The 17,182-nt window shown below is 47.9% G+C and overlaps 1 protein-coding gene across 1 annotated transcript in view; it reads left to right on the top strand.

The window, feature by feature from the left end:
- Window positions 1-145: 145 nt before the first annotated feature.
- The window catches only part of LOC115468032 (uncharacterized protein KIAA1211-like), a 40,408-nt gene continuing 23,371 nt past the window's right edge, over window positions 146-17,182 (top strand). Inside the window, exon 1 of the mRNA XM_030199542.1 lies at window positions 146-936. Within this exon, the coding sequence (XP_030055402.1) occupies window positions 156-936 (781 nt within the window). The 5' untranslated portion in view covers window positions 146-155. The remainder of the gene's footprint in view (window positions 937-17,182) is intronic.

Below are 17,182 nucleotides of genomic sequence, written 5' to 3'. Positions count from 1 at the left end.
ATTAAAGCATTCCAATCCATCTTCTCATGGAACGAAACCCCTCCTGACTTTCCACAAGTGCCTTTGTCATCCAAGGTTGAGATGACCTCCTGGCATCTTGGAAAAAGTAAAAGCGTGGCAGAACTCTTGTTCCTAATATGGAAGACAGCCACTTGATGGGGCATTTGGGGGTGTTTTCAGAGAAGAAAGTAGAAAAAGTAGCAAATGAATTTACTGCACTGAGAAAATTTTCAGTGTCCTCAGCATGGGAGAGACCAAGGACTGGGAGCTTCACTATGAAAGGAAATCTAGATGGTGAAAGTCTGAAAAACCCAAAGCTTTCTATTCCTAAAACAAATGTTATTGTTCCAAGACATGAGAAGACAAAAGAGGGCGTGTGTTCAAATTCAGATCACCCTGAGAGAAAACCTTGCATAAAAAAACAAGAATCTCCAGCTGCAACTGAAACTAGGCCTGTGGACAAAATGGTGCTCAGTGCTTCTCAGACACCGCCAGCTATGAGCGATTCTTCTGTAGTTTCCAGGTGCCAGTCAGATTCAGAAGATAAGAATGCTTTTCAGGTTAAACTCAGACCTACTTCTTTGTCACTGAAATACAGAGAGAGCTATTGTACAGAATCAAAAGCAGTACAGAAGGATAGTGCTCTTTGTAAATCTGAACAAGCGTGTCCTGCTTTACTCTCAAAAGCCGACAACCATTTACAGATCAAAACAGCATCTGATACTAATACAGGTAGTTTTTTAAATGACAATGGAAAATCTAAAACACATTCCTCAGAACATCTTTATGAGAAACCTCCACTTCCAAGGAAACCAGTTCCGCTTAATACATCAAATTCAAATACAAATGTAAGCACAGAAAAGGCAACCAAATCACTTGACTCCAAAACAGAAAGCAAGGACTTGGAGAAAAGATCCATTTTATTTAAAGTTGCTGGTAAGCATACAAGATACATTTTTAGTTTGAAAGTGTGGGGTGGAAGCAGGGCACAGTGGAATAAACTTGTATTAATTTGGATACCATGGTAGCAAATGTGTTATCTTTTATACCAGACTGTCCAAATAAAAGAAGGGAGAGTAATTCTGAGCAGCCACTAACAGTTTGCAGGCCCACAGTACTTTGTACTCACAAGCCTGCAAACTAATTTTCCTTATAAAGATCCACTGGCAGTGCATGGGGAATATTTAACCTGCCTATTTTCAGGTGCCAAGTATGCAGGTTAAATCCACGAACAGCAGGTGCAAGGATATGTAAAGCTGAAGTCTTGGAGGCCACCCTTGTAAGTCTTGGTGGCCATTTTGAAGAGCGATGCAGTAGCGCCACGGGAGAGTCAGCGCCAGCAGCGGGCAGGAAAGACTGGAGATCTTTCCTGCCTGCCCCGAAGAATCCACTGGACAACCTGGGGGGCAGGGGAGAGGACAATCGCTGGGTATGGGTGGCTGGAGGGGAGGGCAGGGGAGAGGAGAGAATCGCTGGGTATGGGTGGCTGAGGGGGGGCAGGGGAGGAGAATCGCTGGGTATGGGTGGCTGGAGGAGGGGGCAGGGGAGAGGAGAATCGCTGGGTATGGGTGGCTGGAGGGGGGGAGGGGAGAGGAGAGAATCGCTGGGTATGGGTGGCTGGAGGGAGGGCAGGGGAGAGGACAATCGCTGGGTATGGGTGGCTGGAGGGGAGGGCAGGGGAGAGGAGAGAATCGCTGGGTATGGGTGGCTGGAGGGGGGGCAGGGGAGAGGAGAATCGCTGGGTATGGGTGGCTGGAGGAGGGGGCAGGGGAGAGGAGAATCGCTGGGTATGGGTGGCTGGAGGGGGGCAGGGGAGAGGAGAGAATCGCTGGGTATGGGTGGCTGGAGGGGGGGGCAGAGGAGAGGAGAATCACTGGGTATGGGTGGCTGGAGGGAGGGCAGGGGAGAGGAGAATCGCTGAGTATGAGTGGCTGGAGGGGGAGGGCAGGGGAGAGGAGAGTCGCTGGGTATGGGTGGCTGGAGGGGGGGCAGGCGACAGAAGAGAATCGCTGGGTATGGGTGGGTGGGTGGATGGAGGGGAGGGCAGGGGAGAGGAAGGTTGTTGGACTTGGATGGAGGGGGAGGGAAGAGTGAGGAAGGAGATGAGATAAGGGAAAAGGAGGAGAGGAGAAAAACTGCACATGGATGAAGAAAATAGGCAGAAGCTGGATTCACTGGACAGTCAAGTGTGCAGAGGACCCAGCTTTTACTTATGGATGTAGGGCAAGAAATGAAGAAGAAAGGCGGAAAGTAAAGAAATAGAAAGGAAGCCCTGGAAACGGAGTTAAGAGGACAGATAGCAGAATCGGATACTGGGCCAGCATGATCAGAAAAACAAAGTCACCAAACAACAAAGGTAGAAAAAATCATTTTTTTTTTCATTATAGTGTTTGGACTATGTCCACTTTAAGAATCAGGTGCTCAACATTAAAAGTTTATATTTATTACTTAGTTATGGCATTTTATCCCACATTAAACATGAATTAGATTGGAACCTGGGATCATTTAATTTTTTTTTTCATGGAGTAATGCATTGCCCCCCCCCCCCCCCCAGGCTCTCTCCCCGGCTATAGTCAGCTCTGCAATTTGGGGGGGGGGGGGGCACAGAGGTGGACCGGGGAGAGAGCCTGTTGTTAAACATTTACCAGCACACCACTGGACCCACCCCACAATAGCCAGGCCCCCTGCAACCAGTCACAGAACCTATGACAAGGCAGAATTGGTGTGTAGAGCCTGAGCTCTTTCATTAAAACTTGGGGTCCATGGGTCAGTTTTTCGCAGACATTAGAAAAGGTGCCGGTACTCAGTACTCCCTCAAAAAAAAGCCCTGGTACTTCATCTCTTCAGCACTGAGATTAAGCTCTTGGTTGGATGTGCACATCTTATCACTTATTCATGTTTTCCAGTAATGAATATATGTAAGTGATGAGCTTTACTTTGTGTATTGATATAAATTATTGATTTTAATGAACAGTGGCAGGAAGAAATGCAGAGAAAAATTTAGCAAGCCTATGCAAATAAATAGAATTGCTAAATACTATTACATTCATATACTTTAAGTAGTCTTAAATTCTGAACAGACAGTTTGTACCAGATGCATCAGTAGTACACAGCCAGTGGTAACTGTGCTTTACCAGTGTGTACTCTGGGTAGTGCCACATCCTTGATGGGGTATATCACAGTAACATGTTAAAATAGGTGTAAATAGATAGTGAGCAAGGCAGTGAGCAGCAGGTGTTGCACAAACTTCTACTACTACTTATCACTTCTATAGCGCTACGCAGCGCTGTACACCATACACGAAAAAGACAGTCCCTGCTCAAAGAGCTCACAATCAAACTGAGAACATTCTCCCTCAATCAGTGATAGTTTTTTTGTTATAAATAAACTAATTGCTGTATAATATGAGCATTATTTTGGTTCTACCACCTAAACACGTCTCCAAGAATTTCTAATGATTTAAGCCAAAAGTATCTGTGTTAGGGAAGGTCATCTATACTTTTAACTGGATTGAGGCAGAGCAGTGTCAGAAAGCAAACTTGCCTAGGTGAATGGTTTTGAAAATTGTTCTCATCACATTTATCTTTCTATTCTGGTTGTTGCTGTTTTTTTAGATGATTGATCTTTGATCTATATTGAAATCGTAGTGGCCTTATTATATGATGTGTTTGTAAGCAAAATATCTTTAACACACTTGCAGCTTAATTTTTTAATTATGCTGTGACTTTGAAGACCGCATCAACTCTGCTAATGTGAAGTTTGTTTTATTCAAAGTTATGCTTTGCTCACTTGTTTTAAAACCTGACAAACACATTTTTTCTAGGGAATAATGATCGCAATTTTACACTCTAATAATGTTTTCTGTTATAGGCAGCTTAAAATAGTGATTCTCAACACAATTCTTAGGACACAGTTGGGTTTTCAGGATTTGCACAAATATACAAAAGAGGGATTTCCATGCAGTGCCTCCATTATATTCAGCTCTAATCTCATGCCCTTGACCTGGATTGGCCGCTGTCGGGGACAAGGATGCTGGGCTCGATGGACCTTTGGTCTTTTCCCAGTATGGCATTACTTATGTAGTTATGATTTTTTGAAAACCTAGCTGGGTGTGTCAGGAGCACTGGGTTGAGAACCACTGCATTAGAATAGTCACTGCTATGATTCAACAATAGTGATCACGCCCATGCCCTGCCCCCTCCAAAAAATTTTAAAAATAAAAAAATACACTGTTAGCATGTGCAAATAGGCAAATTACCACAAAATGCTTTAACACCTCTTTGGGCATGCTAACCACGCATTAGGGCATAAGGCCGTTTAGTAAAAGGGCCCCTGAGTCATATCTTCATTTTTGTAAGCCACCCAAGACCTGGATCTTTGCCCTTGTTTTGTCCAGTCATTTTTGTATTAGTCATCATTTTGCTTACTGTTAATTGTATTAGTGCAGGGGTGTCCAACTTTGCCCCTCGCCAGGTCAAGTTTTCAGGATTTCCCCAATACATATGCATGAGATTTCCCCAACGAATATATGTGAGATCTATTTACATACAATGGAGGCAGTGCATGCAAATAGATCTCATGCATATGTATTGGGAGAAATCCTGAAAACCTGATTGGATTGCGACCCTTGAGGACCGAGGTTGGACAATTCTATACTAGTGTTTACTGTAACCAAGTGAGCACATTGCTAATGGATCAGCAAAATATAATTGACTGTAAATAGAGAAAGGAATGGAAAACAAAAGTGAGGACGTTATAAAGCCTTTGTATTGGTCCATGGTGCGACCGCACCTTGAATATTGTGTTCAATTCTGGTCGCCACATCTCAAAAAAGATATAGTAGAATTAGAAAAGGTACAGAGAAGGGCGACGAAAATGATAAAGGGAATGGGACGACTTCCCTATGAGGAAAGGCTGAAGCGGCTAGGGCTCTTCAGCTTGGAGAAAAGACGGTGAGGGGAGATATGATAGAGGTCTATAAAATAATGAGTGGAGTGGAACGGGTAGACGTGAATCGTTTGTTTACTGTTTCCAAAAATACTAGGACCTGGATTGTCCACTGTTGGAAACAGAATGCTGGGCTTGATGGACCTTTGGTCTGTCCCAGTGTGGCAATATTTATGTACTTATGGGATGCTTTTAGAAAATTTTGATGCAGTTCTAAAATAAAAATATAACTTTATGCAAAAGTAAATTATTAGGGGTTTTTCCCAGTGTTAGTAGTTTCACATATATTGATGATAGTCATAGTTAAATATAATTTCAACCATCATTATCCTATGCTATCTATATAAATAAAATCCCCCCTCAGACGTTCTGAAGCTCACTCCATCTGTCCTGAACTCCTGTCCTCCTAGTAGGCTAGGCTATTCGGACTACTCACCCTCAGTCTAGGCCACGCCCCATCTGCACATAAAAAGCACCCTCAACATTCTAAAGCACACTCTGAGGCTTCAACAGGTCGTATGTTCGAAGCTCTGTAACCATTTTTAAGCACACTACATCTCTGCCCCGCCCTGACCTATCAGAGAAGGGAGGAGTGTCACAGCTGCACCGTTCTGACCTATCAAAGGGAACTGAAACAGGAAAAGGGAGGAGTGTCACACCGAATGACGGACCTATCAGAGGGAAGTCAAATAGAAGAAGGGAGGAGCGTCCGAGGCCAACTGACCTATCAAAGGGAACTGAAACAGGAAAAGGGAGGAGCGTCACACCAAATGACGGACCTATCAGTGGGAAGTCAAATAGAAGAAGGGAGGAGCGTCAGAGGACAAGGGGACGGCCGTATCTACGTCTCATAGGTTTCCTTGCTTTCGTTTGTGTATTGCAGCTGCAGCCACTTAGGTAAGTCTAGCAAGCCTGTCAGCTACTGAATACAGAAAGCAAAAGATAGCATGTGGGAAATTGCTCCATTTTGTTCTCTGGAATGCAGTGATTATTATACAAATGGTCTTGCTTTCATTATTTTGGTAGGGGCTGCCTTCATGACTGTCCACAGTCCCCCCAGTCCTGACACCTGACAGGGGGGGACAGGGAAGGACACTCACTGTCTCACATACACACTCGCACACACTCATTCTCACATACACACACGCACTCTCACAGACACACTCACACCCACTCTCTGTCACACACACACACTTGCACATTCTCACTCTCACAGACACTCTCTCAAACATACACACTCAGCGCAAAACCTTGCTAGCGCCCGTTTCATTTCAGCCAGAAACGGGCCTTTTTTACTAGTATTATATAAAAGGTATTACTGGATTTAGTTCTGATGTATGAAAAAAATCTGCAATGTTTGATGCACACAATGACTGACTTCATTTCTCTTTTTTTTTTTTTAATTATCTGAACCATGGTTTTCATTCTGACCTTCGTCTTGCGAGGCAGCAGCTGTGCCACTTTAAGCATAGTTTGTGCAACTTGTCCTCCCTTCTTGTCTGTTGATTATCATTTGTCTATCTTCTCCCTTTCCATCCTCCTTTTGTTTCTTAGGGTAATATTGAGAATAAATTACATTTTTAGGCCTGTTTACTGTTACAGTGCACTCCGTTTAAGTGCAAGGGCTCCGGACCAAATTTCCACTTGCACTTATCCGGAGCATGCACATCACTGAAGTTGCCTTATTCAAAGCATTATTTAAGTAATTACACAGAGCTAGTGTAGTGTAACTTAATTATTAGTGTTATTGGACAGTAAACAATTATCCATCACTGCAAAATGTTGTAAGACATAGCCAATTTTCTACAAAAAAAAAAAAAAGAGAAAATATATATATATTTATATATAAAGCATCAATGTAATTTTTGTTACAAAAAACTAGTGTCAAATGGAATTTAAAAAAATCTGCAATTGTTTGCTGTACTGTGTTTTGTCTATTTGTGTTGTAGACAAGGTCCAACAGGTCATAATAAGGTTTGTAACTCTGGCACCCATTACCCTCTATGGCACCCATTACCCTCTAGTTAAGCTGTCACAATGTCCAAGCTTTGTAATGCAGCAGCAAACATGTCTTGCTTCACGCTCACCGCCAACTTTCATCCCCGTTGGCTCATCATGTCTCTAGCATCCTCAAGCCACAGACTACAACGCTGAGCAAATCTCTTCATCATTTATGTCAGCAGATGTCTTCAGGTTGTCATCAACTGCCACATAGCGGTCAAACCCCTCAGCAGTCATTCCAGCTGGAAGATCAACAGTGGATGCAGGATTTTCATCATCATAGCATTCTTTCACAAAGCTAGTCCATCTGTAGCAGTTGGAAATTGTTCTCTGGGTAACAACACCAAGCCTCCTCCTGCATGTGCAGCGAGTCCAGTAAGCTAACCTTGCAAGCCATTTTGGCAGCTCGCTTGCCAATGTTGTCATCATGGTCCATTGTGCCCATCAGATGGCACAGCACCAGCACTCTGTAATGCTTCTTGAAATTGGCTATGATACCCTGATCCATCGGCTGAATAAGTGAAGTTGTGTTGGGTGGTAGGAACACAAGCTTAACGTTTGATAGCCTGTCATCGCTGTGTGCTGCACAGCTTGTCATACAGCATCAGAATTTTACACTTCTGCCTGTGCATTGTGTTATCCAATTTTTTTAGCCATTGTAGCCAAATTTTTAGGTCATCCAAGCAATTTTGTTTGCCTCATAAGCCACTGAACGTTGTTTAACGTTCTTGAAGCAACGTGGCTGTTTATTTTCCCGTTGTCAGTGGCTCCGGCTTTTCACTTCCTTCCATGTTGCATGAGAGTAGCAGCGTCAGTCTTTCCTTTGGCACTTTTGTTCCAGCCACCTCAGCCTGCTTGAATGCCAGCATCCCATCTGGATTAGCTCTCTAATAAAGAACTATTTCAACTGCATTAAAAATGTCACATGGTTAGTAATCTTTCATGATGTCCTGTAGAACATTTGCCATCCATCTCTCCACACCCATTTCATCTGCATCTTGTTTTTCGCTATGCTGTTTTTTGAACTTTGTGTTGTGTCTTATTTTTCATCGTTCCAGCCACCCAACAGTTGCACTACAACCGGCCAATTCAAGGTTTTTTGCCAAATGATTGGCTTTCTCCATGAGTAAGGAAGCTTTCTGCTTGTAGATGCATGCAATTTGGCTTGGATGCACCCCATATTCTCTTGCAATGAAAGCCTGACTTTCCTTATTGTCTAGTCTTATCTATCATTGAGTGAAAGCACCTTACACATGCGTTTTGAGATGGCCATTTCACTGTTTGCTTCACTACAGCCACTGAATCGCATGGGTGTTTAGGTTCATGGTTCAACCTTACAGCCTAGTACTCCACGACCACCACAACAGCTGCTCAATTACACAGGCGTTTAGGTGCATAGTTCAACTTTATACCCTACAGTTGTTCTACTCCACACCACTACAGCTGCTCAATCATACAGGAGTTTAGTGTATGCTATATTTTAGAGTCCACAGGTAGTTGAAATTTTCAGTTGTCACTCAATTGCATGGGCCAGAAAGAAGATGGCGGGCACCCTCCTCCTTCACTCGGAGCTGTGTGACCCATGCAAGAAAGAAAATGGCGGTCACCCACCCTCTTTCATTCAGAGCCATGTGATCCATGCTGCTGTGTATCACAAGCTGTGAGCCAATGAGGAAGAGAGAATAGAGAAAGGCAGGACCGCTCACTCCTACCTCATTGGCTCCCAGCTTCATGAAGTACAACTGCCATGCTGCACAGCAATTGCACATCATAAACCTGGGAACCAATTAGGATGGGTGGCTCATGCGGAATTAAAACTTTACATAGACAAGACAGAATGAGGGAAATTGTACTTAAAAGGAGTTATGTTGTAAAAAGAGAGGCTCGAGGTATTGCACATAACGAGAGTATGCGCTTATCACTGGTGTGACAAACTGGAGTAAGTTTACATTAGAGTGAATGGGAAAAATTTGAGACATGGAGGGGCATAATGGAAAGATTGTCCAAGTACGAATTAGGACGTTCTTACAAAAACGTCCAAAAATAGACATGTATAATGGGAAACTAGTGTGGGTGTTTTTCGATAATCGATTATCCCTGTAAGAAAACAATCAAATGACGAGCGCATAAGCGTGACTAAATTGGGCGCCCTAACACGGTCGATTATTGCAGGTGCAAACGACCAAATCACGTGGTGTGTAAAATAATGTACATAGGTGTATCACAAGTACAGTACATGTTGTTCAGGCCATCCAGGTACGGGAAAATATGAGGAACGCGTATATGTGTCAACTACAGACATATCATGCTGCTCCACCCATACTTTCATCATATGTGCCCATCTGAATGTCCGGATCTGCATGCACTGTACACCTACTGAACATGCAGCTATATGTATATGTGAAAAGGGTCGGGTGGGGTGCGTCATACTCATCTATATAAGGCACGTTCCACACACGTGCAGGCATGTGCACGGCAAAGACGTCTATGCTTACGAGGGCGTCCACGTGCTGATAGGGGCCATATATGGAATGGTCATCCATATATGGAGCTGTGCATGAAACGACGTCCCTCACGCAAGGTCGTCTATATAAGGCACTTCTTTTCCAACATGTGGAAAAATGGCACAACGGCGAGAGCCGAATTTTGGAGAGCAGGAGAGCTTGCTGCTCGTCCGGCTGTGCCTAAGGCACCGCCATCGCCTCTTTGTGCAGCACCACCACCTGCCCCCCAGGCTGCAGGCCATGCGAGCCTGGTCCCGCATCCGGGACAGGCTAGAAAGGTAAGGTTATGGCCCAACCCCCCTCCCCTCCTGTACCTACACATATAACAGCTCCGTCATCAATGTTACCAGCAGTAACTGGAGTGTCCATGCAAGGATCATGAGTAATATAGGAACATGCACAATCACTAATAATTTGTATGTTATTGAAACGACCACCATTCCCACATCCCTACAAGAATGTATTTCGTTAGGTTAGGTTAGGTTAGGTATGTGACTATTCTATTAGTGTTATGTGACAATTTCGTTAGTTATGTGAAGGCCACATTTTCCAACCCCTCTTTGCAGCCAGTGGGTTACAACGCATCCGAATAGTGGAAGCATGAGACCAATGAAACCTATACCATACTTTATAACATGGTCATGATAACACATATCAAGTAGTTTAACAAGCATACATTATAATGTGTACAAACGGTACTGTCTGGCCTCATGCCCACCTCTCTGGCATCATCTGCATAGGAACCAACTCGGTGGCTGCTGTGGGTGCTTGACCACCCCACCCCCAATATCAAATATGTATGGAGGGAGGGGTCATCTCCACTGGGGGTTCCACCCCCCAAAATGTTAAAAAGGTGGCTACTATGATTCACTACCAATGGAGGTGGCCCCCCCCCCCCAACACTGTAGACCCTCTCTCTCTGGTATGTGAATAGCAAATGAATGTGTGCAGAGGACAAAAAGGACCAACCCCCCTGACCCCTGCTCTACAAACTTATATCTTACAGACGCTTTGGAGTCCACCGGGACCTGGAGTCCCTCAGGAGGCGGTTCCGCCGTGTGAGGTGGGAGAGGCCCGACCTCATCCGGGCGGTGCGAAGGCACCTCAGGGCTCGCCGTAAGTATTCAAAAACAGGACACCTGTACAGATTACTACATACATTTCATGAATAATGCAAATGTGTTGTACAATATCAATTCCCATGTGCCTAATAGCCACCTAGTAAGTAATAACATATCTGTCCCAGATCAAGGATACAGGTTGCAGGGGTTCTCCCATGAGCGTGCCTGCAACGTCCGACCATCCCCCCGAGATGAATGAGATGATATGCCACACTTTACTATTCCCCTTACTGTGGTGGCTGATTAGTGTGTCCTGGTACACCTGCCTGAGGCCCTACTTTTACTGCATGTTATGGCCTAACTCACATAAAAGAATTGTGCTCAACACCCTTCCCACTGCCCCCCCCCCAATAACTCCTACAACAACTGCCCATCAACCCCTCGTTGCATCTCACAATGCAAACATGCTGGTCAGCAATAAATTTGGTATGGCAACATGTCCTGTGTGGTGTGTGTCAGAGGAGGGTCCAGGGTTCTGTGTCATGTCATCTGATGCAGCTCATTCCCCATGGGCATAGGCAACGCCTTACCACACCCTGCCCCATGCCACCCAGCTACTGCACTATGCAAGCCATGTTGTATGCGCTGATCTCAATCACACTCCTTTTACATACACAGGGCTCCACCAGCAGGAAGCCGAGCGGGAAGATGAGGAGGGCCACCACCTCCAGGAGGAGGAGCAGGAGGAGGAGGAACACCAAGAGGAGGGGCACCTGGATGAGGAGGAGGAGGAGGAGGAGCAGCCAGGCCAGGAGGCGAGCCACCAGGAGGAGGACTCGGAGGACTCGGAGGAGGGGGTCCTCATCATTGATGAGGACATACATCAGGACCCCTCCCCACCTGCAGCTCCGTATGAGGCATCTCCCTCCCCTCGGCCATCTCCATCCCCTGAGGCACCTCCATCGCCTCAGGCAGCGCCATCGCCTGGCCCACCTCCATCTCCTGGGCCATCTTCAATGTCCCCTGGCCCACCTCCAGCCCTTGGCCCTGCAACAGTGGTGCGGCTCCTGCAGCCGCTGGTAGATGGCCAGCAGCAGCTTGTAGTTGGCCAGCACCAGCTGCTGCAGGAGGTGAGAGCCCTACGGCAGGGCAATGAGCAGCTTCAGGGCCCACTAAGGGTACTGCTGGGCCTGCTCATTGCCCTGCTACAGAGGGCCTTGGTCAGAGGGCGTGGCCGCCCTTAATTTCAATAGAGGGGGGCCTGTTGGGGGTATGGGGAGTGGGTGGGGGAGGGAATTGTTGGGGTTGTGTGTGTGGGGGGAGGGAAATGTTGGGGGTTCTGTGGGGGGGGAGGGAATTGTTGGGGTTGTGTGTGTGGGGGGAGGGAAATGTTGGGGGTTCTGTGGGGGGGGAGGGAATTATTGGGGTTGTGTGGGGAGTTGTGGGGGGGAGGAGGGCATTGTTGGGGTTATTTTGTAGGGGTGGGGGTGGGGGGGAAATAAATGTTTCTCTTACACTATAACTATCAGGGTGTGTGTGTGTGTTTGTCTCCCTTGTGCATTACATATCACCAAATGGTGCTGTTGAGTTGAGAGGAAGGAGGCAGCAATATGCATAGCATTAAATGTGCTGTGTGAATGAGAAGGTGATGTATGTCTGAGAATGTTGGCCATACAGAATGCCACCTGTTCATTCCAACCTGCATGGCCATATGTGCAGGGGGGTTGGGCCGGGGAGGCTGGATGGATATTTGTGTTCATGAATAAAAATGGCCAGCCAGCATCTCTCTCTCCCTCCCTCCCTCCACCATACTGACCCACAATACAGAGTGCCATCAATAAGAGATTAATAGTGTACCATGTGTGATCTGCCAGGTAGACACTTCCACATAACTCCAGGTACCACATACACAGTGTTTGCTGTCTGATGGACACATATCCTTACCCACAAGCCACATTGGTGGGGGGGGGGGGGGGCAAGAAGGACCTACAAACAGCTGGCTCATATTTTCACATTGAATACATCAGCTATGGTATATAATGCTGAGGAGCAAAAGGGAAACAATGGGAAACCCAATAGATGGATGGTTACTTCATCACAGTTGCAATGTAATACTTGTGTTAGAGAAGGGCACAAATAAAAATGGTGCTCATTATTTGCAGCTGTGATCACACTTTCTCCAGTAGTCGATCAAGGTGTGTTACATTCAAGTATTCTGGGTTTGTGTCAAACTTTGTCCCTGAAGTGACTTGCCTTAGGTGGGATTTGAACCAGCAACCTTATGATTATAAGGCTGGTGCTCTAACCACTAGGCCACAGCAGCCACCAGGCTTTAGCCACCAGCAGGTACTTTGGGTTGGGACCTGTACACACACACCTCTCCCTCACCACCACGTCATAGGCCTCAGTGGCACTACCTGTAGCCACCTCGATCATTTTGTCCAGGCTACCGATTAAAAACAATGTGCATGTTCCCTACTACCTATGGAGCAATTTAGGAAGGTGTTCCATAATGTGCTATACACATCCACACTGAGGACCTGCCAACCCCACAGTACAGTGCACAGGAACCTGGTGAAAAGAGAGCTACCTAACATCTGACTCCAGACTACATACATACAGTGAATGCACACTCCTTGACTATGAGCACAAAGAGAAGAGGTGTCAGACAAATGAGAGCTTACCATGAACGTCTGTTTCAAGACTGTGTAGTGCGCCTTTTATCTTCTGGAACATTAGCTGCACATCTCCCTGACTGAAATGACCCTTACCGAGGGGTGCTTGATTTGGGCCGACTGTACTAAATTCTTGGCCCCCACACACTGCCTGCTACAACCAGGCAGAGAGAATGGAAGGGAGCATCAGGGGATGTGGAAGAGAGGAAACGGAAGGCGTGGTGGCTGAGGGCCAATAATAATTCCCCCCCCCCCTAAATACACAGGTGTACCCAAGCATACATTGCTAAACACATACCTTCATATAAGTGAGGGTAAAACCCTGTAAATGATTATTACGAACAACCGGCAAGGTTTCAGTGCAGGAAATGGCAGGTAAAATGGCAATGAAGAAAGGGAAGGCAGGTGGAGACGCCCATACTTATCTACTCATAATCGAAACCATGTGTTCCTAATCGCTATCTGAGCTGGGCACGCTTAGGAATTGTGTGTATAATTGAACAACAAACGCCCATATCAGAAACGCCTATTCCCCGTCTCAATGGGCGTTCTTGGCGCCTATATAAACGCCCACTCCGTATTTTCGATAACCCCATTGGTACAATGCCACCACGCATGCCGCCGACCCGGAAGGGTAATTTTGTTGAAGCAGAGGTGGAGCTCCTGGTGCAAGAAATACTACAGCGGCACCGGAGTCTGTTCGCTCCCACAGGGCAGAGGCTGGCTGCAACAACAAAGCAGCGCGAATGGGAGGCAGTACGGGACAGCCTGAATGCTGTCTTCCATGCTGGGAGAGACGTGGAGGATTGCAAGAGGAAGTGGCGGAAGCTGAGGAGGGATGTTCGGAGGAAGGCGGGGGCCAATCCCCCAGGCAATGACACTGCCAACCTCACGCCCATGGAGCTGATGGTGCACTCCCTCCTACCCCAGGAGGGCATCCACGGGATTGGCTCCCTGGACACCTCGGGCCAGGCTGAGGACTCAGGTAGGTGTTTCATTATGCAGTTGGGGTATCTGTTGTGCTGCAGTACACTTGTGTTATAGAAGTTGGGGTCAGGGGGAGGGAGGTGAGGAGTGGGGGGCAGGAGGAGGGAGGTGGGGGGGGGAGTGTCTCTGGCTGTCTTTATGTATATTAACAGGCCACCTTTATGATGCTGTTGTGACCTGGTAACCCCTACTCACTAGCTCTCTACCCTTACTCCCTATCCCTACCGTTGTCATTGGGTTTCCTCTTACTTGTCCTGTGTGCCCATATTTATTGAATTGTAAGCTCTATTTGAGTAGTGGTAGTGGTCATGTGTGTTATAGGAGCAAGCAGACAGGGTGGGTGCTGTGTGTGTGTGTGAGCACCCCCAATATTGAGGAAAGATCATGTAGCTGTGCAGGGAGGAGTGTTGGTCACTGGGCTTAGCACCCCCAATACTACTTTCCAGTTGGCTCCTATGGGTGTGTGTAGGTTACTACTGTGGCAGAACTTTGGGGGCCGTCCTTCCCTACTACTCCCTCCTATTTTCCCATTAACAAAATGTGCCTAGTTCCTCCTGTGACCTCTGTGATCTACTGAGTGTGGGCCACATGCATTCAACTGAAGGAGCCTGTAATGGGGGTCATAAAGCAGTTCTATGCAGTTTAGCAAGTCAGTAGTAACACAACACATGCTGCAATGTTGTTCAATTTAACAATTATACAACTAACAGCTTGTCCACAACGTTGTGAGTGGTGTCCTTCTCTTGGCTGCTCATCCACCACCTCTACCCAGCTGCCTGTGGGGCTCTCTCTTTCGCACCCGTGTCAATTCCATTCCTCCTCACCATCTCTTTGCTGGGTCATCAGGTTGGGGGACATGCCAATGTATATGAATGCTGAAAGACAAAAGTGGGTTATTTGCACCAACACTAATCCTCACTCTTGTGCTATACAGGTGATGACTCAGAGGAGGCTGGCCCTAGTGGCCTGCAAGGCCAACGCCCTACACCAGCAGTCCAGCCTCAACCTCCACAGCCTGCAGCACCAGCAGTCCAGCCTCCACCACCTGCACCAGCTGTGCAGCCTCTGCGTCCACCACCACCTGCACCAGCTGTCCAGCCTCTGCCTCCACCACCACCTGCACCAGCTGTCCAGCCTCTGCCTCCACCACCACCTGCACCAGCTGTCCAGCCTCTGCCACCACCACCACCACCTGCAGCACCAGCAGAGGCCGCACCTCCAGCACCGGAGGACTTTGGTGAGGAGGAGGGCCCAGCTCCCCGCCAGAGGCCATCCGGCCAAAGGAGGCAACTCCTGCTGCTGGCCACGGAACTACTCCGCCACAACGTGCGCTTGGAGGAGTACCGGCAGCAGAAACTCGAGCTGCAGCGCCAAGCACTGGAGGCACAGCAGCGAGCTCACCAGGAACTCCTCCAGGCGCAACGTGAAAGCCACCAGGAGGTGCTCCAGCAACTGAAACGGCTGGAGCAGAGCATCCAACACCTGCGCCCTCAGGGCACCGCACCTACTCCAGCCCCCGTGCTGCTGGAGCAGCCCCTGCCATCAACATCCTCCTCCACTGACCACCACCAACCACCAGCTAAGAGGTGGGCGTTGCGATCATCAGCCTCCGCACCCACTCCTGCAGCACCCACCAAATCTGGTCCCATTCTGGGTCCTGTGGCCAGACCACTAGAACCAACAAGGTGGCACGATTTCCACGGTGCAGCCGAAACCGCAGGCTGCCGTGGGGATAGGGAGGAGGACACTGGGAGCAGCAGCTCAGAAGAGGGTGAAGAGACTTCCCGTGCAGCACCAGCTGCAAAGGAAGGGCGTGGGAGGGGTAGGAGGGGACGGGGGAAGGGAAGGGGAAAATGATGGGACATGCTGTAGGGTGAGGGTTGGTGGGAAGGGGGTGGGTGTGGGAGGGGGGTGGTGGTGGTGGTGGTGGGGTTGAACACACACATGCACTTAATGTAAATAAATAAACGTTCACATACGTTCACCTAAAACTTGTTTCAATGAGTCTTTGTCTTGCTCTTACGCCAAGCTGGTAGGCATTGAGCTCTGCTCTGTGGGCTGGGGGTGGAGGGGGCTCCTCTTCCAGCTCATCTGGGGCCTCTTCTGGTGGTGGCTGTGGCTCCTCTGGGAGAGGCTGTCCTCTGCGCTGGGCCAAATTGTGTAACATGCAGCACGCCACAAAGATCTTGGCCACCTTTTCTGGACTGTAGAGCAGCTCTCCTCAAGACCGGTCCAGACAGCGGAAGCGGTTTTTCAATAAACCAAAGGTGCGCTCAATGATCCCCCGGGTGCTGCGATGTCTCCTGTTGTAGGTTTCTTCTGGCCCTGGTTGTGGGTGGATCAGGGGGGTCATGAGCCATGTCCTCTGCGGGTAGCCTCGGTCACCTTTGCAGAAAAGCAGAATGAGATAGATGAGTGTGTATCGCTCGGAGCAGGTACAGGGGGGGCGGGGGGATTTGGATAGTGGGTTGTGGTGGAGGAAGCCAGGGCGGAGGGTTGCCCAGTGGAGGAGGTCTAGTATGGGTGGTACATGCATGTTGCACTTACCTAGTAGCCATCCACCAATGAACTCCCCTCGCTCGAACCTGCGGAAGATGCCCGAGTGCTGTAGGATGTAGGCATCGTGGCTGGAGCCGGGGTACCTGGCACACACGTCTAATATCTCCCCCTGGGCATCACATACAACTTGCATGTTCATAGAATGAAATGCCTTCCTATTTCTGTAGGTGGCTTCGTGTGCCCGGGGGGGTCTGAGGGCTACGTGTGTGCAGTCTATCACACCGATGACCGAGGGGAATCTAGCAAGAGCATAGAAGGCGGCCATGTTGTTGTGCAGGGCCTGGGGGGTGGTGGGGAAAGTGATGTAGTGTGAGGTGTGAGTGATAAAGGCATCCAGGAACTGGGTGAGACAGTGTGAAATAGAAGCCTGGGTGAGGCCTGTGTTAGCAGCTAATACGGATTGAAAACTGCCAGTGGCCAGGACAGAGAGAGCGGAAGTGATTTTGAG

The sequence above is a fragment of the Microcaecilia unicolor genome, chromosome 4 (assembly GCF_901765095.1).
Source record: "Microcaecilia unicolor chromosome 4, aMicUni1.1, whole genome shotgun sequence".
In the NCBI taxonomy this organism is placed as follows: domain Eukaryota; kingdom Metazoa; phylum Chordata; class Amphibia; order Gymnophiona; family Siphonopidae; genus Microcaecilia; species Microcaecilia unicolor.
This window is presented reverse-complemented; position numbering and strand designations above follow the sequence as displayed.